A 21,797-nucleotide genomic window follows, 5' to 3' on the forward strand; every position below is an offset into this window, starting at 1 on the left:
TGGTCTTGTTGCACACGAGTGGGTGAGGTCTCTCCGGCGCAGTTCATGGGAGTTTTGAGCTGTGATTTGCTGTGATCTAGTGTGAACTGGAGCGCTGCAGAGCTCCTCACAGTGGACAGTCAATTACAATGCATAAAATGCCTTCACTGTACGCGCAATCCCGAGCAAGAGTCTCCGCCAACACTCTTCAGCGCTGGCGAAACACGCACTTTTAAAGGGAGTTTACCGTAACAGCAGAAAAGATGCCCTTCTGCAAGAGGACCATAGTCCCTAAAGATGTGTGCAAGAGCGGCGGCAAGAGTCGCGGTGCGATGTTCACGGATCTGGTGGATGTGTGCGGCTTGACTCTGTGCGCGGTGCTCCGGCAGCTGTCGGATTTATCCCGTCAGTCAGTGAGCATCCTGGAGGAGCTGGAGGGAGAGCTCGCCTCCATCTGCTACCGCTCCGGAGCTCTGGAGAATAAACTTCTCAGCCTGCAGAAGCACATCTCAGCCCTGGCCACCAAACCGCCGGTCAAAAGTAGGAACTTTTCAGTACTTTACACGCTCTTGCTGACTTACAGATGTGTGTGGTTGACTTGTTTACTCACTTTGCTAATTGTCAAGTTCAAGGTCTTCTTTACTCGTGTTTACATTCACCAAACAACATCGCGCGCAACTATGTAAACAAAACACCACTTGACTTTCATTCTTGGGCTGCTGAGCATATTTTGAGAACAATAACGTCTTTATTAATTCTATAGATATTGTGTTCAGTCTCTAAATGTAGCTGTTTCTTCTCTCGCTGTAAATATGTAGAGATGGAGGGAAGATGGTCCTTTTGGAAAGAACAAATGTCCTTTTGTTCAAAACATGAAGCTAGTTTTTAGTTCTAAAAAAATAAAGTGCAAAGTCACTCAATAATAACAATCAAGAATTTTACCATTGTGGTTCTAGGGATCCTAGGGGTCAAATTTGACCCATATTAAAAACTATTTAACAGGTCAACAGGTGTGTTTTTATTTGGTGCCACGGAATATGATATGATATGTTATTAAAATATGATTTTAATATCAAATATTGATGGAGTCAGTAACACCATTTGACAAATAAGAGGATGAAATGTTAAAGAATTTTGGAACAATTTCTGCAAAAGGTGTCAGGTTTCCTGGTTAATCACTTTTAGTATTTCATAATAGCTCACATATTTTATATCAGCTTCTATATTATTTTGCTATTAATTATTAAACATTGTATACAGAGCTGCAGCTTTAGGTGCTTTTTATGAATTAACCTCCAGTGTAACTCAATCAATCACTATGAACTCATCGCAAAAAAAAAAAAAAAATCCATTCCTCATATGCTAAACAGTTTGTTGCAGTGCTGCAGGTGTTTAGGAAAGTGCTGTAGTTGCTTTTTTTCTTGTAGTCTAATGTTTTAGGAGAAAATTACAGCTCCATTGTATCCCATAATAAAGAACAATATGTCATAATGTGTCACCTTCGAAATAAAATATAAAATATTTTTTTTGTGTCAAATTTGATTTGAAAATTTGATCCAAAAGATTAAAAGTCTTAACTTGTTCTTCAAATGCATGATGAATTTGACATCTAAAGACCACTGACAAAACAGTTAATTTTATTAAACATTTTTAATTGCTTTTATTGTGCTGTATAGTCTTTTTGCCATTTTGTTTAATGTAATTTTATGACCATTACCAGGTTAGTACTAACAATAACTGTTGTAACTGTGGAGTTTGGGAAACTATGGTTACCATGATGCATTTATGTAAGAGAATAGAATCAGCTCTAGTATCTTTTTGTAGATTCATTTGTGACGTGTGTTGTCAGTTTTTACTATTATTACTGCCAATGTATCTAGGCTGCGTTGGCGAGGGAGAAAGATGGCGTAAAATTGCTATTGCCACAAACGTATAGTGAACAAACAAGAGATGGTCTTGTTTAAACAGAACAAATCAGTGTCAGTAGAAGTCATTTGACAGCTATTCAAGTATTAGGGTAATGACCAACACATTCACTTCTTAATGAACAGTAAACAAATACATTGTCCATTCCACAAAGGCTGTTTATTACCAACGCATTCACACTTGGCTTTGTGTTTAACGTTCACATTATAATCTGTTGTTTTTAAATCTTTCCCATTTGCATTTGAGACGCATTTGGCATCTACTCCCCCTGACACCTCCCACACTGCTCTGTGCACTGAAACTAGATAAACCTTGCCAACTTTCACCATCTGAAGATGTGCAGAATATTTCCTCCATCCATTTCCTTTGTCTTATCAGGGAAAGCCTCTCTTATTGTTTAGCTTAACCCTGAGCCCGGCACATTTGGCAGAGTGCTGGAGTGCTTCTTTTCCTCTGTCCTTATCATTTTACAGTGGCAGACCACAGTAGAAATAAAGCGTGGAGATTATCCTCTAAGTTCAGCAGGAGATCACTGGTACTGTATTTGTTTAATACCGTAATCGTGAAGCATTAGCCGCTTGGACATCCGCCATGCTTTGACATGTGGAAGATAAATGATGTGGATCTCTGTATGCAGCGGATTCTTTGGCTGGGAACTCTTCTCCACTGCGGTGTGGGGACCGAGGTCAGGCCCCTCTGGAGACTGTTTGATGGGGACAGGAGGTGAAGGAGCAGACTGGAGGCTTGTTTTTACAGTTACTGAACCAGGGACAGTTGATTCAGCTCTTCCTGAATGTCAGTCAACTCCAGCGATTACTGCCTCATTCCTCAGGCATTCACGTGAAAGTCACAAGACCAAGTCAAGTATGTGTGTGTTTAGGCAGAAGACAGAAGCATCAAGTGGGTTATTTAAGGAGTTCTGATCCTTAAACCTTTTCTCTCTCTTTTTTTAGTTAAGTTTTAGGGCTTAATTTGATAGGACAGTTGAGGAGAGATTGGGATCGGGAAAAAACGGAAGTTCTGGGACTCAAACTTGTGTTGCCTGGAGGCTATGGCTCCAGCTCTTTAACCTTTTCTTTTCTACATTGTGGTGTAGATACGCTTTATCTCTGAGTTTTTATATTAGAGATGCATAATGAATCGGGAATCCCAACAATATAAGAGACTTTTTTTTTTTTAAATCTATCAGTATTGGCCGATGTTGGACATTTGATTGTGATTGCTCTTTCTCTCATTTTTACATTTTGATTACATTTGCCGTCATCTAACTCTCATTTAAAAAAAAAAAAAATCCCTAATACACTCTAAAAAATGCTGGGTTAAATACAACCCAGTGCTGGGTAAAATAGGGACAAACTCAGCAATTGGGTTGTTTTGACCCAGTGGTTGGGTTACTACCCAGAAGGTTGGGTTAAACATTTAAACCCAAAATAGTTTGTCCCTATTTTACCCAGCACTGGGTTGTATTTAACCCAGCATTTTTTAGAGTGTAATTTAAAAACACAATCAAATGTAGTCTTAAGGAAATCAAATTAAATAATTGATGTACCTTTTCATACTGTACTTTAGCTTACTTTGCAATGCAGAAGTAAGTTATTTTCTGTAAATGATTCATTGGCCAATCAAAACATTAGTGTTCCAAACTAGTGTGTTTATGATTCCGATAATGAATTAAAATAATATGATAAGAAATATCAGTTCGCAATATCAAACAGCATAACAGACAGCACAAATAACTGGAAGTGGTAGAATCCACACCCACTCTTACATTACAAATTAGGCCTAGTTGCATTTAAAGTGATTGATTTTAGTTATTCATTTGTAATTTTACTATAAAAATAATTATCAGCTTATTGGTATGATTTCATTTATTTATTCATTTTATATACATGCATTGCTTTGTATCCCTGCTGGCAAGTGTTTAGTATCTGTAAGCTCGTTGTTTGATGTCTATTAATAGACTGTTCTTCCCAAGCACCGCCAATAAGCAAATCGGAAATTCTCAAAATGTACGTTTAAATGAATAAACTTGATTTATTCTGATCTTTTTGAGTTCGTCTCCCTGGCTAGAGAGTTCCATATATCTGTAAATGGTTATGTGCAAAGTGTCATGAATCTGGTGCAGATTATGGATGTAAATCTTGAAGTGACTTTCATATTAATGTTTGAAGATTTATATAGATAGAATATCCCTGACTTTTAGAGGCAAAGTGTGAAGAATGCTCTGAACTGAGCGAAGCCATTGCTTTTTTCAGCGGCTTTGATAGTCTGCAAGATTAACTGGAATTTTAATAAGAGTGTGTGAGAGAGCAAGAGAGGATAGATGGAATGAGTGAGACAGAAGATCAGAGAAACGGAGGATGGAAGGAGAAAAGTGAGTGGGCCAATGTGTTCAAGGACAGAGTGGCAAATATGTATTCATCTGACTGGAGAAGAAACTTCAAATTGTCTTATTTTTGGCCTCTTTTGCTCCTTCAGCTCTTCTGGTCTGGGCTCCTGAGTTGCCATAGTAATGGTCATATTATTTTAAATGACTAAAAACCCATGCAGACCTTTTCATTGCATAAACCCAACCATAGTTACAAGAAGGTGTCACCTCTCACGCTATAGTATGACAAAATACAATGCCATGTTCCCATCTCAAGTTGGATTATTTCTCACTTTGACCTTTTTACCAAAGACAAATCAACAAGCACAAAAGGAATGAATTTGTCTGAAATTAAATGCAACAGTTACGCAACAAGTCCAAGAGCTTCCACCTCCAGAAACTCTATTTCTTTCTACCTTTAATGTGCTTATTTTTTGGGCTAAGAAGGGTTGACGCATAAATTCTATAACATTGTGCGTATGTCTGCCAGATGCCTACCTTCTCTCTATCTGGAGAGAAACTCAGCTCCAGCACACTCTCTCAAGCCAGAGTTGTGCTGTACAGACATTTTGTGTGTGTTTTTATGTTGAACATATGTAAGTCACTGCTCGCCTTTCCTGTCCTGGCGTCCCATCTCTAGGCAGTTGTGCAACTCTTGGCAAGAAAGGGTTTGGCTTTGAGACTAGACCGAGTGTGTGTGTAATACACTACAGTCCATCCAGCTCTTACTATGACACACAATAGTGCTGTAATGTAGCAGAGGTCGACATGCTTTTGGCCCCCCAGACACACTGAAACATTACTAAAACAGATAAACTTTTGCTTAAAGGAATAGTTCACCCCAAAATGAAAATTTGCTGGAAATGTACTAACCCCTCAGGCTATCCAAGATGTAGATGAGTGTGTTTCTTCAACTGAACATTTGGAGAAATTAATTTAGCCTTACATCACTTGCTAACCAGTGGTTCCTCTCCAGAGAATGGATGCCAACAAAATGAGTATAATGATTTAATGAGTTTAAGCAAAAGCGTAAAAATATGAATCACAATAATCCACAAGTAACAGCATCCTTCCCTGCAGAGGATCCATTGGTGAGAAATTGGTGATGTAATGCTAAATTCCCCAAATCTAAAGGTGAGTGTTCTAGTATGTTACAAAATGCATAGGCATAAAAGTATTTATTTTTTTAAATGCAGATAATTTTATATTAAAATAAAATAAAAGACTACTTTAGTTTACGCTTTCATCTAAACGCACTTTAGCACATTTTGTAATATCAAATAATGTAAAGTATTACTTTACAGTACATTTTAAATCATTATGTGTTAGTAATCTATTGTTTTGCTTTAAAAAAGTACACTCATTTTGATATGTTGACTAACATAATAAGGCACATGTAAAGCACTTTTAATTTTAACTGTAGTGTGTCATTATTACATTTAATGTAAATATATTTTAAATGAACTAAATTGCAACTTCATCATTTTAAATACGTCATTCACAATTACAATATAATTACAAATATATTTAAATACCAACCTGGTCTCATAAAAATACGTACCTCTGGGTACTTTTCTGCAACACCGTTTTTACGTACCTTACGGCACGTTTCGTCCGCAGTTTCAAAGAGAAATGTCCACTGAGTGGCGCTAAAACACGGATTAATACGTGAACCGTGGCACGTTTTTAGTACGTTGATATAGGTAGGCTACGTATTGCTGTGTTTTTATTACGTTGCTTCAGGTACGTATTGCAGCGGTTCAGAATTTAAATACCCGGGGACTGTCACTAAAACTTATCGTGTTGGAAATATGCCCTACACCAAACCCAAACCTAAACCTACTCGGTAGTGTTAAAGGGGTCCTATTATGCTTTTTCACTTTTTTAATTTTAGTCAGTGTGTAGTGCACAACTGATATAAAAACGCATTTGTTGATGTAACCGTGCCATTTGAACTTCTTATATGCAGATTTCACCTCTCAAATACGTCTCCGTACTCCGTGAGCTACCGAACAAACCTCCCGTCTATGAAAACCCATCGATATTATGTAATAAGTAATTATGCGAAAATTACGCTTTATTAATCGGAACTCTGTAAATTTGTGTGAAAAGGAATAAAAGGTGTCAGAGTTTTACTCAGAGTTCGTGTCTCGCGAGTGCCCCAGGTACGTTTTTGCCATGAGACCAGGTAGTTAAATACATGACACAAGTTTTAATAGAAACTACTTTTGGATTTTAGTTTACCATAAATGCTTGTCAGGTGGTATCACTGTTTAGTTCCTGTTTCCTTTTGTGTCTTAAGTATATCCCTATTCAATTCTATTACTGATTTGATTCAGCCTGTGTCTTATTTAGCTTCTTGTTTAGTGTATATTGTATATGTGTCTTGTATATGTGTATATATTCTTGTTTTTATATGGATGATTTTTGTACCCCAATGCTTTTTCATGTGATTACTGAATTCCTGATTACTGAGTTTTTTGTTAATAAATGCTCTCCTTGACCAGCCCTGACAGTACTTAAGACCTAAGCATTTTAAGTTTAACTAATTGCGTTTAATATAATAATATAAATGTAACTTACAATATATTTCATTTTATGGTAAATAACATACAATACAATTCTGATAAAATTACATTCAGTTATTCTTTAAAATACTTAAATATATTATTTCCAAATAAGTACTCTTTTTAAATGTATGCTAAAGTTTACTTCTTTTTCACAAGGGTACAAGTTTTAGGTATGCCTTTAGTCTAATTCTGCATATTTAAAACTTTTTTTCATTCTTGACATTATTATGTTTTGAAATGTGGCTATGTGAATAGCCACTATGTGAATCCCGTTATGTGTTTACTCTGTCTTCTCCTTTAGGATTCCTATCGAAAGAGAGAGAGAGAGAGAGAGGAACTATATTTCCTCTGGGCCCTGACAAACATACACACACACAAACACATCCCACAGACTTAGACCAGCCACTGACGTTTGAAAAGTGTTTGTGTGAAGTTTAGCAGCTGTGTACCGTTGCATCATACTGTAATGTGTTTCATCATCTTCCTCCTCATCTTTTAGCATGATTAAACCTAACTATTGTGAACAGCTGTGCAAAAGCAGCTGTTTATGTGAAGGTAGCTGGAGATGCACCAGAAATATCCATACCATCTCAAAAACCATCCACAAGCAGACTGAAACTATTATCCGCTTGTTACCATGGCAACCAGACAACAGGTCTTCTTTTATGAGTACTGAGCATTAGCTTTGACTGAGCTGACCTCATATTACCTCAAAGGGGGAATAATTCTGGGTCATGGGACCTGTGATAGATCCATGTAGCAGCTGCCATTACTATGGAGAGATTTCATACTGGGACCTGATTGGTGGAATATGGCAGGATCTTTCCAAGCAGTGCTGCTTTACATGTTGTGCACTTTAAGTCTCAGTCTCTGTTCATGGTCTGAGCGCCAGGCAGCCAAAGAAAACAAAATCCCTCTGTTTATATTGTATGGACTTCAGCTGACCCACCACTCACAACCATAAGATAATGAGAATTAATAAACAGAGCAGTGCTCGAAATGTTACGTTGCCTTTTAACACACCAACTCTAGTTTGTCTGCATCTACACCTGATACTGGTACTGTAGTGTATTATCAGCACAAAATAAGCAATAAAAGAATCAATATTTAGTTGGAGAATGGCTCCTTGTCAAGATCCACAAATGGCCTTAGTCTGGCAGTGTTGTAGTAGGTGAGAAATGATTTCCAGATGTTGGAGAGCAAGTGAAGTGGCTTATAGCAGAGGGAAACATGGAAGTGCAGAAAAGGCACAAAATCAAGAGAAAAGTTGTAGGATCTGTATTTATTCAAGATTTGGTTTACACATTACTGCTGTCCCTTACCAAAAAGTAGTATACTTCAAGTTTATTTTAGTAAGTATACTTAAGTAAAGTTCAAGTATATTTTTAAGTATACTTTGTACAGTACACTGCTGTAAACCCCAACAAGTTTAATAAAATGCTCAGAGAATTTGAGTCCATTCATTGTCTTATGGTAGCTTACTGTGGTAATTGGGGTTGTCGTTGTGGTAATGAGTGGAGTCTGCGGTTAGGTCAGAAACAAGGCTGTTAGTAGATTAAAAAGGTGTTGTTATGTAAGTTAGTAAGCAAACTAGTAATGTGTGGTGTCATAAGAAATTGGGCCCTCCTCGGAAATTTGCTCTGTTTGAACCCCAAGCGATCCCATAGACTCAAATAACTTTTTATGGATACCGTCTTTAGTGCCTGATTACAATTCCTCCAAAATCATGTTATGATATGATGTATGTTACAATGACCATAGTTAGCTTATGTACTAGTGTAGCATACAAAAACATGATTAGCCTGATAACTGTTTATCAAGTGAAATTATTTATATTGTTCAATATGCACTATGCACAACATGATTTAGAAGGAGGACCCAATTTCTTCCTTCTTTTGAAGTGGTTCTTTTCAGTGAAACACCCATTTGGTTTGCCAAATCAGACTGAATCAGTTCATACAGATCACACCTCCAGTAAACACCGTTAACAACTTACTCAATCATCTAAATAGTTTTACAGAAATATTTAACAATTGGTCTCAAAATCTAATTCTAGAACTTGTGATATGTGCTTTTGCAAACACTCCTTTGCAACGAAACACTCCGACCAGTTAAAAAGATTTGTGAACTATACCGGGCCTTGAGGTAATAGCACACTGACTTTATGATCACATGCATCATGGTAGTGTCATGAACGCATGTCGAAGACTGACGCGGAAGAGAAGAAATTGTTGAATAAAGTTGTTATTTTTGTTGTCTTTGCGCACAAAAACGTATTCTCATAGCTTCATAAAATTAAAGGGATAGTTCACCCAAAAATGAAAATTCTGTCATTAATTACTCTCATGTTGTTCCAACCCCGTAAGACCTTCGTTCATCTTCGGAATACAAATTAAGATATTTTTGATGAAATTCTTTTGTCCCTTCATAGACAGCAACTGAACTACCACGGTCAAGGCCCAGAAAAGTAGTAAGGACATCGGTAAAATAGTCCATGTGACATCAGTGGTTCAACCATAATTTTACGAAGCTACGAGAATATTTTGTGTGCAAAGAAAACCAAAATAACGACTTTATTCAACAATTCTTCTCCTCCGCGTCACCCTAGCGCCATTATGGAGAGTATCACAATGCATGGTACTCTCTATAATGGCGGAAGACGGTAACTCGCGGGAGAAGAATTGTTGAAAAAGTCTTTTTTTTTGTTAACAAAAAGTATTCTTGTAGCATCATAAAATTTCGGTTGAACCACTGATGTTACATGGACTATTTTAATGATGTCCTTACTACTTTCTGGGCCTTGAACTTGGTAGTTGCGTTGTTGTCTATGCAGGGTCAGAAAGCTCTCGGAGTTCATTAAAAATATCTAATTTGTGTTCCGGAGATGAACAAAGGTCTTACAGGTTTGGTATATGAGGGTGAGTAATTAATGACAGAATTTTCATTTTTAAAAGTGGATTTGCTTTGCTTTCAACCCTGGAGCATGAACTTTTGGACTAGTGTTAGAACCACTTTGAAGTCAAAAGTGTACAATGCAAATTAAATTGACCCATAACAATTTAAATTATAAAAGCCCATAATTGTGTGCAAAAACTAGAGTCTTCTTAGTGTTGTCTTCTTGGGAGTTATTCCTAATATCTCAACACTGTGCAGGCAGGTTGATCAGTCTGTTCTGGAGGAGAGAGGTGTTAGAGTGCAGTATAAGAACAGACCGTACCAGCACTGAGGCTCACACTGAGTTTTAATTCTGGTGCCATAACGAGGACCGTATGTGTGAACGCACCCCTGTGCTGTGCAGCACTACAGGCCTCGAGCTCCACCCAGTCCACACACACACACACACACCTGCCTGTTCATACTGTGAATACACACAAATATGTGTGAACATTTCAAGGAATATCTTTTAATTATACACTCATCACAGCATGACAGTAGCCGAGCCATCTGATTAATGCATCAAAAATACACTGCATGGCGAGTGCAATGATTTTGTTTAGCGGTTTTTATTCCACATCTCTAGCCAAATCACCAAACCCACATTCCTCTGGTGGGTCCAGCATGTTTCTTGTAAACGGTTTCCACTGGCCACTAATTTCCAGTCTTTGGAGCGCTTCCGACCACAACACAAACACGGGGAACAGAGGCGGATGCCATCACATCACTCAAGGTGTCAAATTCTGCTGTGGATGTAGAGTGAAAGAGAGTAGCTTGCTCTTTCCTTTAGCCATACACCATGAAGTGCATGAAATTTGACGTTACTGCCCATGTAGCAATGAATTATAGTGACAGGCTGTGCCTCACTATAAAATATATGATTTTATATTTCTTGCTGTGTTACAGTCCTAAACTTCTAGGGGGGTAAACCAGCTTTGATTTGTTATAGTGTGTAGAAATAGAGTGCTACAGGGATGACGTGTTTTTATAGCCCAACCCAGAGGTTAGGTTCCCTCAACATCCATTGGCTTTTGGATTGGATTATTGTAGATGTTTGGATTATATGTGTCCAACAAAAGTGTATGATTCTTACAGGTTTTGTCCATTAAGATAACCTTCACAAATGAACACAACTTTTATGAACCCTAAATACAAGAGATACAAATCTAAACTTAGGCTATAAACAAACTACAGCACAGTCGAGACTACAAGTTTGAGAAGAATAGTTTGCAAAAGCGGGAGTAACAAGTGTGTAAAAGCAGACTAGTGAGTATGTGAGTGTACCTGTTTGGTCTGATGACTTTTAATGTCAGCCTTCTCAGACATTTTCCCAAAAACCCATTAAAAAAACCATTGACTTCAAAATGATGGATCCACAGAAGCAAAAATGCAAACTCATTACTGGGTTGGGGTTCTGCAGCACATTTTGATCTTCTGCTGATGTTTACTTTGTGGGCTGTAAGTGCACTTTTTCCTGGTGTCTAACTTTGGACACACATGATGATTCATGTTTCTTCATGTGAAGTAGATGATACTGATCAATGATTCTCAACTGGTGGGTCACAATGAAAATGGGTCATAGGTCTAGTCCAATAGAATCAAACAATGCAAAGTGGAAATAATAAAATGTAACTTACCTAGGATAACAAATCAATAGGCAATGGGGATATAATAGACCTATATTTTATTGTTGTTAATGTCAAATCTGTCTGAACAGTCGAGCTCCACAGATTTGAATAGATTTGTCACTTGGTACAAGTAGCCGAGTTAGGTAGTAGCCGAACTATTGCCAGCATGGACAGATTGCATGATATTCTACCCATATGAAAAAAAAAATAGCAAAACGCTACCTAATTTTTGGCACTGTATTGCATCACCAAAGTGAAATCTTCCCTGAAACAAAACCAGTTGAGAACCACTAATATAGATGCGTAGATCCATCAGTAAGTGATGTGAGAACAGCAGGTGTTTCATACCGGTGATACAGTGTGAATGTGCTGGTTGCTAATTTTCAACAGTGTTGCCTTGTTTGTGTGAGTGTGTGTGTGTAAGCTGTGATTTGAGGCTGACGCCGCAGAATTTGCTGCAGTGAGGATGGAAAGACACAGAACTGATGAGAGAGAGCGAGAGGGAGAAAGTGTGAAAGGAAAAGCAGCTGCATCCTCTCGTCCTGACTCTCTGTGAACTCCTCTGTTAGGTGTGTGTGTGTGTGCGCGTCTGTGCTCAGAGTATGACGCCGTCCACGAGGGAAAACGCACATTCCTGACTTGTCATTTATTCAGCACAGACAACTTTAGGAACAGAGGATCGGCAGACAGGGTGTGTGTGTTATCGGACTGTACAGTGATGCGTTGGAGGAGGCGGAGGTCTCCGGGACAGGGCAGGCAGGGGGAAGCGAGGGGATCAGAGGCAGCGTTCACCATGCCCTTCTTCAGAGGTAACGGAGCTTTACTGTGCTCATCTATGCGCTGCTCTTTAACACTGTTAGGTGAAGGTGTGTGCTCTCTGTGCATGATTTGTAACATTCAGTATGTTTGTATGTCTTGTATTTTATAGTGCTGTGTATGATGTGCTGCAGTCTCAGGTATTCACTGGACACTCATTCATCATGCGCTCTATTCCATCACACACTTCCTCAGTGTGATTACACACACAGTTCACTCTTCTGCAAAAAAGTTAGCTGTAAAAAAGTTTAAGTATGAGGAATTACATAAAATAAGGTAATTACATAACCTTTTTACGTAAAAGTTTATTAGAATCATAAAATTATAATTATATTATATGTGACCCTGGACCACAAAACCAGTCATAAGTAGCACGGGTATATTTGTAGCAATAGCCAAAAATACATTGAATGGGTCAAAATTATAGATTTTTCTTTTATGCCAAAAATCATTAGGATATTAAGTAAAGATCATGTTCCATGGAGATATTTTGTAAATTTCCTACTGTAAATATATCAAAACTTAATTTTTGATTAGTAATATGCATTGCTAAGAACTTAATTTGAACAACTTTAAATGCGATTTTCTCAATATTTTGATTTTTTTTTTTTTGCACCCTCAGATTCCAGATATTCACATAGTTGTATTTCGGCCAAATATTGTCCTATCCTAACAAACCATACATCAGTGGAAAGCTTATTTATTCAGCTTTCAGATGTTGTATAAATCTCTATTTCCTTACATATGTTAACTAGTGAATGAGGACTGATATGTTGGTCTTATGACTTCAGTATCAGTTTACTGTTTATCAACTAGCCAGGCCTTAGATTTCTGCTCACTGACTCAACATCTGCAATTCTTTTCATACTTGCTTTTTGGAATAAAACAGATAGAAAGCAGCAGAATAAAGCCGAGCATTGAGCTGTACCCTCTGGGCATGGGGCATAGAGACCTTCAGCTCCAATCATCATATGACACTATCAGATGGGAGCGACTTTTACCTCATTGCAGCCAAACCAAATTTTTTGTTTTTTATGTGTGCACTCAGTAAAAGACTGGAGGTTTCATACTGGCATTCATCTATGGTGTTTAATCCATTATCACAAGTGAGTATATTTGTTTTAAGCCTTAATAGGAGGCCTGCAAAAGTGACCTAATCAGTTTAGATGTTTGTGTTTTCATTTTAGGTACTAAGAGACGTTTTTTACTTTCTGGGTGAGATTCTTGCATTTTATTTGATCCATATTTCATGAAACGTGTTTCTCAAAGTCTTCTGATTCTGGTCCAGGCAACGGGTCCAGAATTTTGAGGAGCTGAGATGCTCTTTTATTCTTTCAGTTTGTGTTTCTGGATGAGATTAAAAGAGATCTTTCACGACTGGTTTGTGCTGTATTGTTTCATTTTTAACTCAAAACAGACATGTTTCATGATTGGTGGTTTCTACACAGACCCTTTTTATACAGTGATTGGATGCTTTTAATAAAAATTTATTGGACAGGTTTCATTTGAATTTATAGGTTATTACCTTGTGAGTCTGTATATCTACTGTCATTTGGATTCTGGACCACATAACCACAATTGACTACCCATGGACCACAACAGAGAGTAAACAGATGTACACAACTGCTCAAATGTCAAAGAATCCTAAATGGAAGTATCATGATTTTCAGAATAATTTGATGTTTTCCACATTGATAATATAAAATGTTTCTTGAGCACCAAATCAGCTCATTAGATTGATATCTGAAGGATCATGTGACACTGAAGACTGGAGTAATAACTGCTGAAAATCAGCTTTGCCATAGGAATAAATTAGATTTTAAAATATATTACAAAAGAACAGTTATTTTAAATTGAAATAAGATTTTACGGTCAGTCACGCTTTATTTTAAGGTCCAGTTCTCGCTATTAAGAAACCATTAACTACGACTTTTGCCTCAATAAACTCCTAATTTTCTGCTTATTAATAGTTATAGTTAATAATAAGGTAGTTGTTTAGTTTAGGTCTTGGGTAGGATTAGGGATGTAGAATATGGTAACGCAGAATATGTGCTTTAGAAGTACTATTAAACAGCCAATATGTAATTAATAGGCATGCTAATAAGCAACTAATTATTAATGAGAATTGGTCCCCATACTAAAGTGTTACAGATTTGACAATGTTGCTGATTTTGCAGTATCAAATTCAAGTAAACAGATTTTGGCTTCGCTGAGTTTTGCAGGGAAAGTAGGTTATGTAGTCTGGGACCATTTCTTTACTCAGTTAAAGTCTTTATAAACACTGGTATGGCCAGATCAGTGGTAATGCTTTAAAAGGGTTTTACAGAGAATAACAGCGTTTTCAATCTCTAAATGTTTCTGGTAGTATTTAAATTAGGGAAATAACTAGGGATGGTTTGGCATTAGATTGAATATGTGGTCCAGGAATTGCGGTTGTTCAACTTCTTGAATTCCTCCTGTTGTGCTGAGGTAACATATAAGTTGCATTTGTATTTTTTTGCCCTCCTGACTAATGCCATTAGCTCATATTTGGCAGATGCAACTCAGCGCTAACCCCAGTGTTTGTTGTTGTTTATTTTTAGAGGAAACCGTTGAGAGTGTTCTGCAGCCTTAGTGCCATGCTACGACATTCACGGGCATGCTGGGATAGCTAAATCCCCAGGCCTGCTGACAAGTCTCAATAGTATGTGCCAAGTGTGGGTCTTACAGCAGATTTGTGGATTCTGTTACGTGATTAATATTTAGATAAGAAAAACATCCTAACAGGAAGGCAGATCTGAAAACACGAGATTACAGAGAGTCTGAATCATCTGCGCTTTGTTGAAAGTTTGGTCAGCTAATCATCTCCATGGAAACAGACAGAATGACTTTCAGAAAGTCAGTAGGAGCCTGATGTGAAATCACCTGGTGTGAAAAAGTTTTAGTAACCGCATTACATGCATAATGTCCCCATGTTGTCTAATTACATTAACGACTGTCATGAGCCAACTTGTGAACTGATGCTCAACACTCATGCTTGTAATTACATCATCTTGCACTTTAAAGCACTTTAATCTCCACCCCTCTTCCGTTCCCCTCCATTCGCAGTGATGTCATCCTCTCCGTTTTGTCTGCATTGGTTTTACATTCCTCAATGAGTTAGGACTGATCAAGTATCTGGTTGAATAAGTGTGCAGATGGCATGCTTATGTTTTACTTTATTCAAGTGTTGATGTGGAAAGGCCTCTTTAACTTCCACTTGAGTTTCTGTAATATGGGGGGATGGGAGTTAAAGGTATAGAACGACACTCAAGAAATGGTGCTGACGGCCTGGCCCCGCTTTCCAAGCAGGAAATGAGCACCATGTGGATTGTGTAAATGTGAGCGTGCGTACGTGTGTCTTTTTGCACGTGTGTTTGTGAGGCTCCAAGGCGCAAGAGGTGCATGGGCGTCTCCCGACGGCTCGTAATGCTGAGCAGATGTTTTCCACATTCTATGTTCGTATTAATCCAGTCATGTGGACAACAAAGAAGCAACCTTTTCCAATACAGCGCTCTCTTTTCCAGCACAAAACAACCCATTGCTCCGTTCTCACAGCCCTGATAGTTATCTCAGCTAGGCGGCCATTCCAGAGCAATAGCGTTCTCTACGTATTTCTTGCACACCCTCTTTCTTCCCTCCTTGCCTGCACTCCATTGTTCAATTTTCTTAAATATAAGCCTGTTCCAGCTATTAAATAGTTATTGAAGTTTACACAGTGGTAAATCACCCCTTTAGATCCTCACTATCTGTATGGTCTGCAGTGAATTACGGGTATTTCTTCTTTATAACAAGTCAGTCAGTTTCTTCACTGTTTGCTTTGTTTACATTCTCTAAGAGGCTTGAGGCAGAGGGCATCGAATCGTTTTTCCCGCTAAACCCTTTTCATTAAATACTATTCAAAGATCAGTTTTGTTTATTTTGAGAGATTTTCAGGGTTACAAGGAGAGAGCTGACCACCCAGACCAGTGCCGGGAGACTATGGAATAGTTTTCTTCACGCTCTAGGGGATTTGGCCCGGATTGGACACGTGTCATTGTCTTAACACTGTTCATTCTTTAAAATGTTTTCGTCTTTGTGAGGGAATGAATTCATAACCTGTGTTTTTTGCCTCACTACATGCCTTTCATTCCGCTCGTCCTTTGAGTCTGAATCTTCGTGTTGGCTGCTTGTCCTGGCACACACAGACTCATCTTGGATGCTGCAGGCCCACATTAGGAGCTTTTCCCTGACCACACACACCTCCCAATGGTGCAGTGAGGCCACGGCCCTATTCTCTTCTGCTGGTTAACCCAACTCCGCTTCTTATACCGCGGAAAATATATTTTCACGGCTTCAGGCGAACAATGCCATCACTCAGTGAGTCAGTGCATATTGTTAAAGCACTGTGAAATGTTTATTCACTGTTCTTTTCAGGTGATGTAATATATATATATATATATATATATATATATATATACACTGATACTGTATATACACAACCACCTACACACACACAAACACACACACACACACACACATTATATACATGCATACACTACCATTTAAGAGTTTGAGGTTGGTAAGGTTTTTAATGTTTTTGTCTCTTATACGCATCAAGACTTTAATCAAAAATTCAGTAAAAACAGTAACATTTTTATTTTTGTTTTTATTTTATTGTATTTAATTTTTAAATTTATTCAGCAAAGTTAAATTTTCAGCAGCCGTTAGTCCAGTCTTCAGTGTCACATGATCCTTCAGAAATCATTCTAATATGATGATTTGGTGCTCAAGAAACATTTCTTTTTTATTATCAACATTTAAAACAGTTGAGCGGATTCATTTTTGAGGAAACTGTGATTTTTTTTCAGACATTTCGATAAATGTTTTCACTATCACACTTCTGATCAATTTTATGCATCCTGAAAAGTTCTTTATAAAATATTACTGACCTAAAACATTTGATTGGTAATGATGTGCAGAAAGCAAAGAGATACAGTTATGACAACTACCAGCAGGGGCTTATAGACCCGCCTGAACCCTGCATGGCCCCTTTATAGAAGATGGTTGTTAGAGCTTATGTTAGACTAGATCAGGAAGGTACAAGTTAAGAAACATTATTTTTTTTAAAGTTACATAAGCTCTGAGTGTGAAATGAGTGTTGTGTGTATTTGTGTCACTCTTGCATGTGTGCAATGTCACTGTCTCAATTATATCCTTATTGTGGAATTTCTGACTCACACACACACACCAATCAGTGTCAGATTTAATGGTGGTGACAGAGGGTTATGTGAGTGGGTGTATGGGAAGGGAAGGCCTTTGTCAGTATGCCCTCTGGCCGGTTTGAGGGAGACACACATAGTAAGGTCTTTAGAGCATCACTCAGCATGCGCTCCATTAGCTGTAGGTCTGAGTGAAGTGTTTAGTATCATAACATAATCAATATGGATTGTGTGTGTGTATATGGGCCCATGAGGAATTGTATGTATTACATGTGTTGTTGCTCAGTAATTTAACTGTTAGAATGAGTGTGTCACACCACAACAAACAAAGGACTGACTGGTTTGGATAAATACTAGAGAACCACCAGTGGAATGTAACCTATCATCTTAAATTCCCCAGAATCCGTCTCACAAAGTGTGCTCCACAGTCATGAGCTCAATCTCGATCTGCACTCAGTTTTAATACACACGAAACACATCTTTTCTCTGTTCCTTCTTCTGTGGTATCGTCTAGTCATTGACTGATAAATGTATAGTGTAAATTTTTTTCCCCCCTAAATATTTTAAGTATAGAAATGAGTAAATATTGTGTAAATTAATATTAAATCATATTAAAGGGATAGTTCATCCAAAACATAGTATGTCATCATTTACTCACCCTCAAACCTGTGTGACTTTATTTATTTTCTTCTGCAGAACACAAAATAAGTTTTTCTTAAGAACACCGAGAGCCAAACAACATTGGAGCCCAATACCATCTATGTTTTTTTTTATATTCTACAGAATAAAAAAGGTCATACAGTTTTGGAATTACACGAGCAATGACAGAATGTTAATTTTTTAGGTGATCTGTCCCTTTAATTATAATATTGTGAGTTCCAGAAGTCTGAGATCACTAATGAAAGGCTTATATATATATATATATATACACAACAATATTTGAAGACTCCCTTTTTTAAATTTAGAGAAATTAAGTGTTTCCATTGATTAAAATAAGTAACTGAAATAATTCCAATTGAAATTCAAATAATTAAATGGATGAATTCCAGAAGTTAGGTAATAGTTTTTTTGGGTTCTAGTTGTTTTAGTTTGTTTAAACACTTATTTTGTCTTATTTCAAAACATTTTAAGCTATTTTGAGGCCCATTCGGAAGTTTGCTGAGGCCCCCTAGTGGACCCCGACCCCTGGTTGAGAACCACTGATCTAGAAAGAGTTTGACCCAGTCCTGCTTTAATACTGAGTAATTTCACTCACATGCCTCTGTGTTCAAAATGTGTCTCAAATGTATCAGTGTTTGAATTCTTGCAAACAGCTGACTAAAATTTCCTAGCTCTGTCTGCACTTGAGCAGGTCATAATCACTAAAATCAATGTTTCTGAGACCAAATATTACAGATAATAAAGCTGAAGAAAACAAAATAATTCTGAAGGGCACAGAGATATTAATCAGATTATGGGTGGGTTTGCTCCTATGGGTTTGGTGGTCAAAGAAAAGAAAATTGGGAGGTTGGGAGACAGATATAGGAGGAGGGAGAGTGTCTGACAGACTTAATTGAGTTTATAGGCAGTTGAGAATGGAGATAGTGGCATCTTTATATACTGGAGAACAGATCAGCCCAGTGCTTAACTGAAAGACGGGCCAGCTGGGAGCCTATGCACAGCTCAGTCAAAGAATCACACCACCTCAGAGATTGTGTGTGTGTGTGTATGTGGAGGCCTAACTCCTCCTCCTCCTCCTCCTCCTCTCTGTAATTCAGTGTGTGTGTGCAGGCCTCAGTTTCTATATGTGTTTGACATACCGTTGGACTGTTTGTTTAGCTGTGTCTTTTGATCCTTGTGAAAAGGTTAGTATATTTGCTTGCAGATTTGATATATGTATGTGTGTGTGTTTGTGTATTCTTTCACTTTCTTCTCTGCGGTATATGGACTCATGCTGCGTTGCAGTTCTGATTTGCTAAGATGTGCTGAATGCAGAATGCAGACACAAATACGCACACTTGGGTGTTCTGAGATTGTGTGATATTCATCCAAGAGTCATTGATTTTGAGGCTAACTCAGATTTGTTGATTTTGAGTCAGACATGGTTTTAGGTTGAGGTGTTGCATAAGTGATGGATTAATTACTGTTTAACTGTCTTTGGTTTGCTGTTTCTTCAGTGCAGTTTACTAAATCTGTCAGTCTGTTTGGGTGGGATAAGCACACACATCTAGAGGCAAAGGACAATGGGCACATAAACAGCAGGTGTGTGTATATGTGTCTAAGGGCTAAACACCTTTAAAACGGTTGATAAGTGCTTGTTTTTAAATGACCTACTCTGTTGTTCTCCTACATTTAACTTCCAATTTTGCCCCTCATCCTTTTTGTGTGACCCCTTCAATGACTGTTTGTCAATTAGCTTACAGAATAAATGCACTTTCCTCACTGTCTTTGCTGAAAGCAGCATCCTGACACTACTCTCTGTAAAGCCCTTCAGAATTTACTGATACTGTCTTGTGTGTTTCTGACTTCTTGGCTTTCTGGAAAAAAAGGTTAAGTTTGAATCAGTGACAGGGACTGACTCTTGGGATATGAACAACATCATTCATTAAAGAAATGGATGAATGTGTTTAATAAATGGCCAGTAGAACTGTTATATTGTTTCCTCGGTTGGATGTACTCCTGTGTCACTAAAAATGTAATCTTTGTTTCTTCCTTCTCTATGAAAAGTCCAGTATGCACATAATAGGATTTTTGTTTCAAAATTACTGGCTTTTGCACATTCATCTCTTAAAGGGGTCATATGATGTGATTTCAAGTTTTCCTTTGTCTTTGGAGTGTTACAAGCTGTTTGTGAATAGATAAGATCCCTAAAGTTGCAAAGACTAAAGTCTCAAACCCAAAGAGATATTCTTTATAAAAGTTAAGACTCGTCCAAGCCCTCCTAAAATGCCTCGGGAAGATTTGCATAACGCCGCCCAAATGTTCACGCAAAGAAAGAAGGCGTAACTTTTATTCTCGCTGTAGTATTGTTGTTGCCGCCGCCGCCATGTTGTGGAGACGCTGTGTGTTTTGTTGTGAAAGCGAAATTGTAAAAATCGACGCGTTTCAGAAAGGCGGGGCATAGAGGAGAAACAATAATGTACATTATGTGGAAAATAATGTGTTTTTTGAACCTTAAACCGCATAAACACATTTCATTACACCAAATACACAAAATAATGTTCTTTTTTAGCAACGTCATATGACCCCTTTAATAAATATTTTACAGGTGTCCTCCTCATAACAATTGCTTGATTAATAAGAGATTACATTTTCTAGCATGCATCATTTATACAATTTCTTCCAATAACAAGCTTAAAACCAAAAAATATTTTTGAGAACATTTTGCATAGAAAATGTTATTAAAAAATATATACAAGAATTGACATCATTGTGAACAGATTTCCTGGAATTAATTGTAATAAGCATAAACTGTATCTGAAAATCTGAGCCGACTCTGTAAATATATTTTTATTTACAACTGCGGCAGCATGTGCAGTTCCATTCACATCCACTAGAGGGAATAACAACACTATTCATCACTGCCTTGAACTGTGTGATCTTCCTGTATCTGCCCTGCTCATGTCCTCTTAACTTTGTTATGGTCTTTATTTTAAATCTCGGCACAATTAAGCACCTGGCGTAACCGATGGATGGTTCACCCTCCTACATTTGTAAAAGCTCTTATGTACAGAGAAATCGGGGAACGGCAGACTCAGTGGCCCCAGGCCTTGGAGAGAAGCCTTTTTTTTTTACTGAGAGAGATTATGTTGTCTACACTGCTGTTTACAGTATGAAGAGGAAGACAGAGAGAGAGAGAAAGAGGCAGGGAGTATTTGCCTTAGTAGGATATAGGTTGAAGTAGATTGAGTATTTCCTTCCTTTTAAGGGATTATATGCCAGAGTGTAGGGTTTTGTGAATGAAATTGTAATGCAAAGTCTATTTTAATACTATTTAATAGTCTTGCCATGGGTATGCAGAAGACTGACGTCATGCATGATCACATGCACATGATTACGTATATGCACACTTGAAAAAACGTGTCTGCAAGCATGCATTCATGTTTTGATACCAATAACATTACAGGAAATGAGAGAGATTATGCTGCTTTTGTTCCTTCTCCTGTTTCCTCTATTATGACTCTTGGGATCTGGAAAGATAAGACGCAGTTCTACATCAAATGCTGTCCAAGATGCAGCTCCGCCTCCAACTCTTCATCATAACTGTTGTGCTGTTTGTAAGGTCTGTGCAAACCAGCGGTGTGCAGTAGTGTTCTGAAATGAGGAGGCAAAGTCACATTTTTAAATGTAAATTCATGTTCCAGTTACACTTAAGTTT

General features: G+C 37.8%; 1 protein-coding gene across 3 annotated transcripts in view; it reads left to right on the forward strand.

The window, feature by feature from the left end:
- The window catches only part of LOC107702268 (NHS-like protein 2), a 99,538-nt gene continuing 77,741 nt past the window's right edge, over positions 1–21,797 (forward strand). For 2 of the 3 annotated variants that reach the window (XM_016504529.1, XM_016504535.1), the window contains exon 1: positions 1–519. In XM_016504529.1, coding sequence (XP_016360015.1) covers positions 243–519 — 277 coding nt within the window. In that variant the 5' untranslated portion in view covers positions 1–242. Of the gene's footprint in view, positions 520–11,896; positions 12,215–21,797 lie in introns of those variants that run through there. The other variant, XM_016504540.1, reaches the window with a different exon arrangement.

The sequence above is a fragment of the Sinocyclocheilus anshuiensis genome, unplaced genomic scaffold, assembly GCF_001515605.1.
Source record: "Sinocyclocheilus anshuiensis isolate Anshui unplaced genomic scaffold, SAMN03320099.WGS_v1.1 scaffold1941, whole genome shotgun sequence".
Lineage (NCBI taxonomy): Eukaryota > Metazoa > Chordata > Actinopteri > Cypriniformes > Cyprinidae > Sinocyclocheilus > Sinocyclocheilus anshuiensis.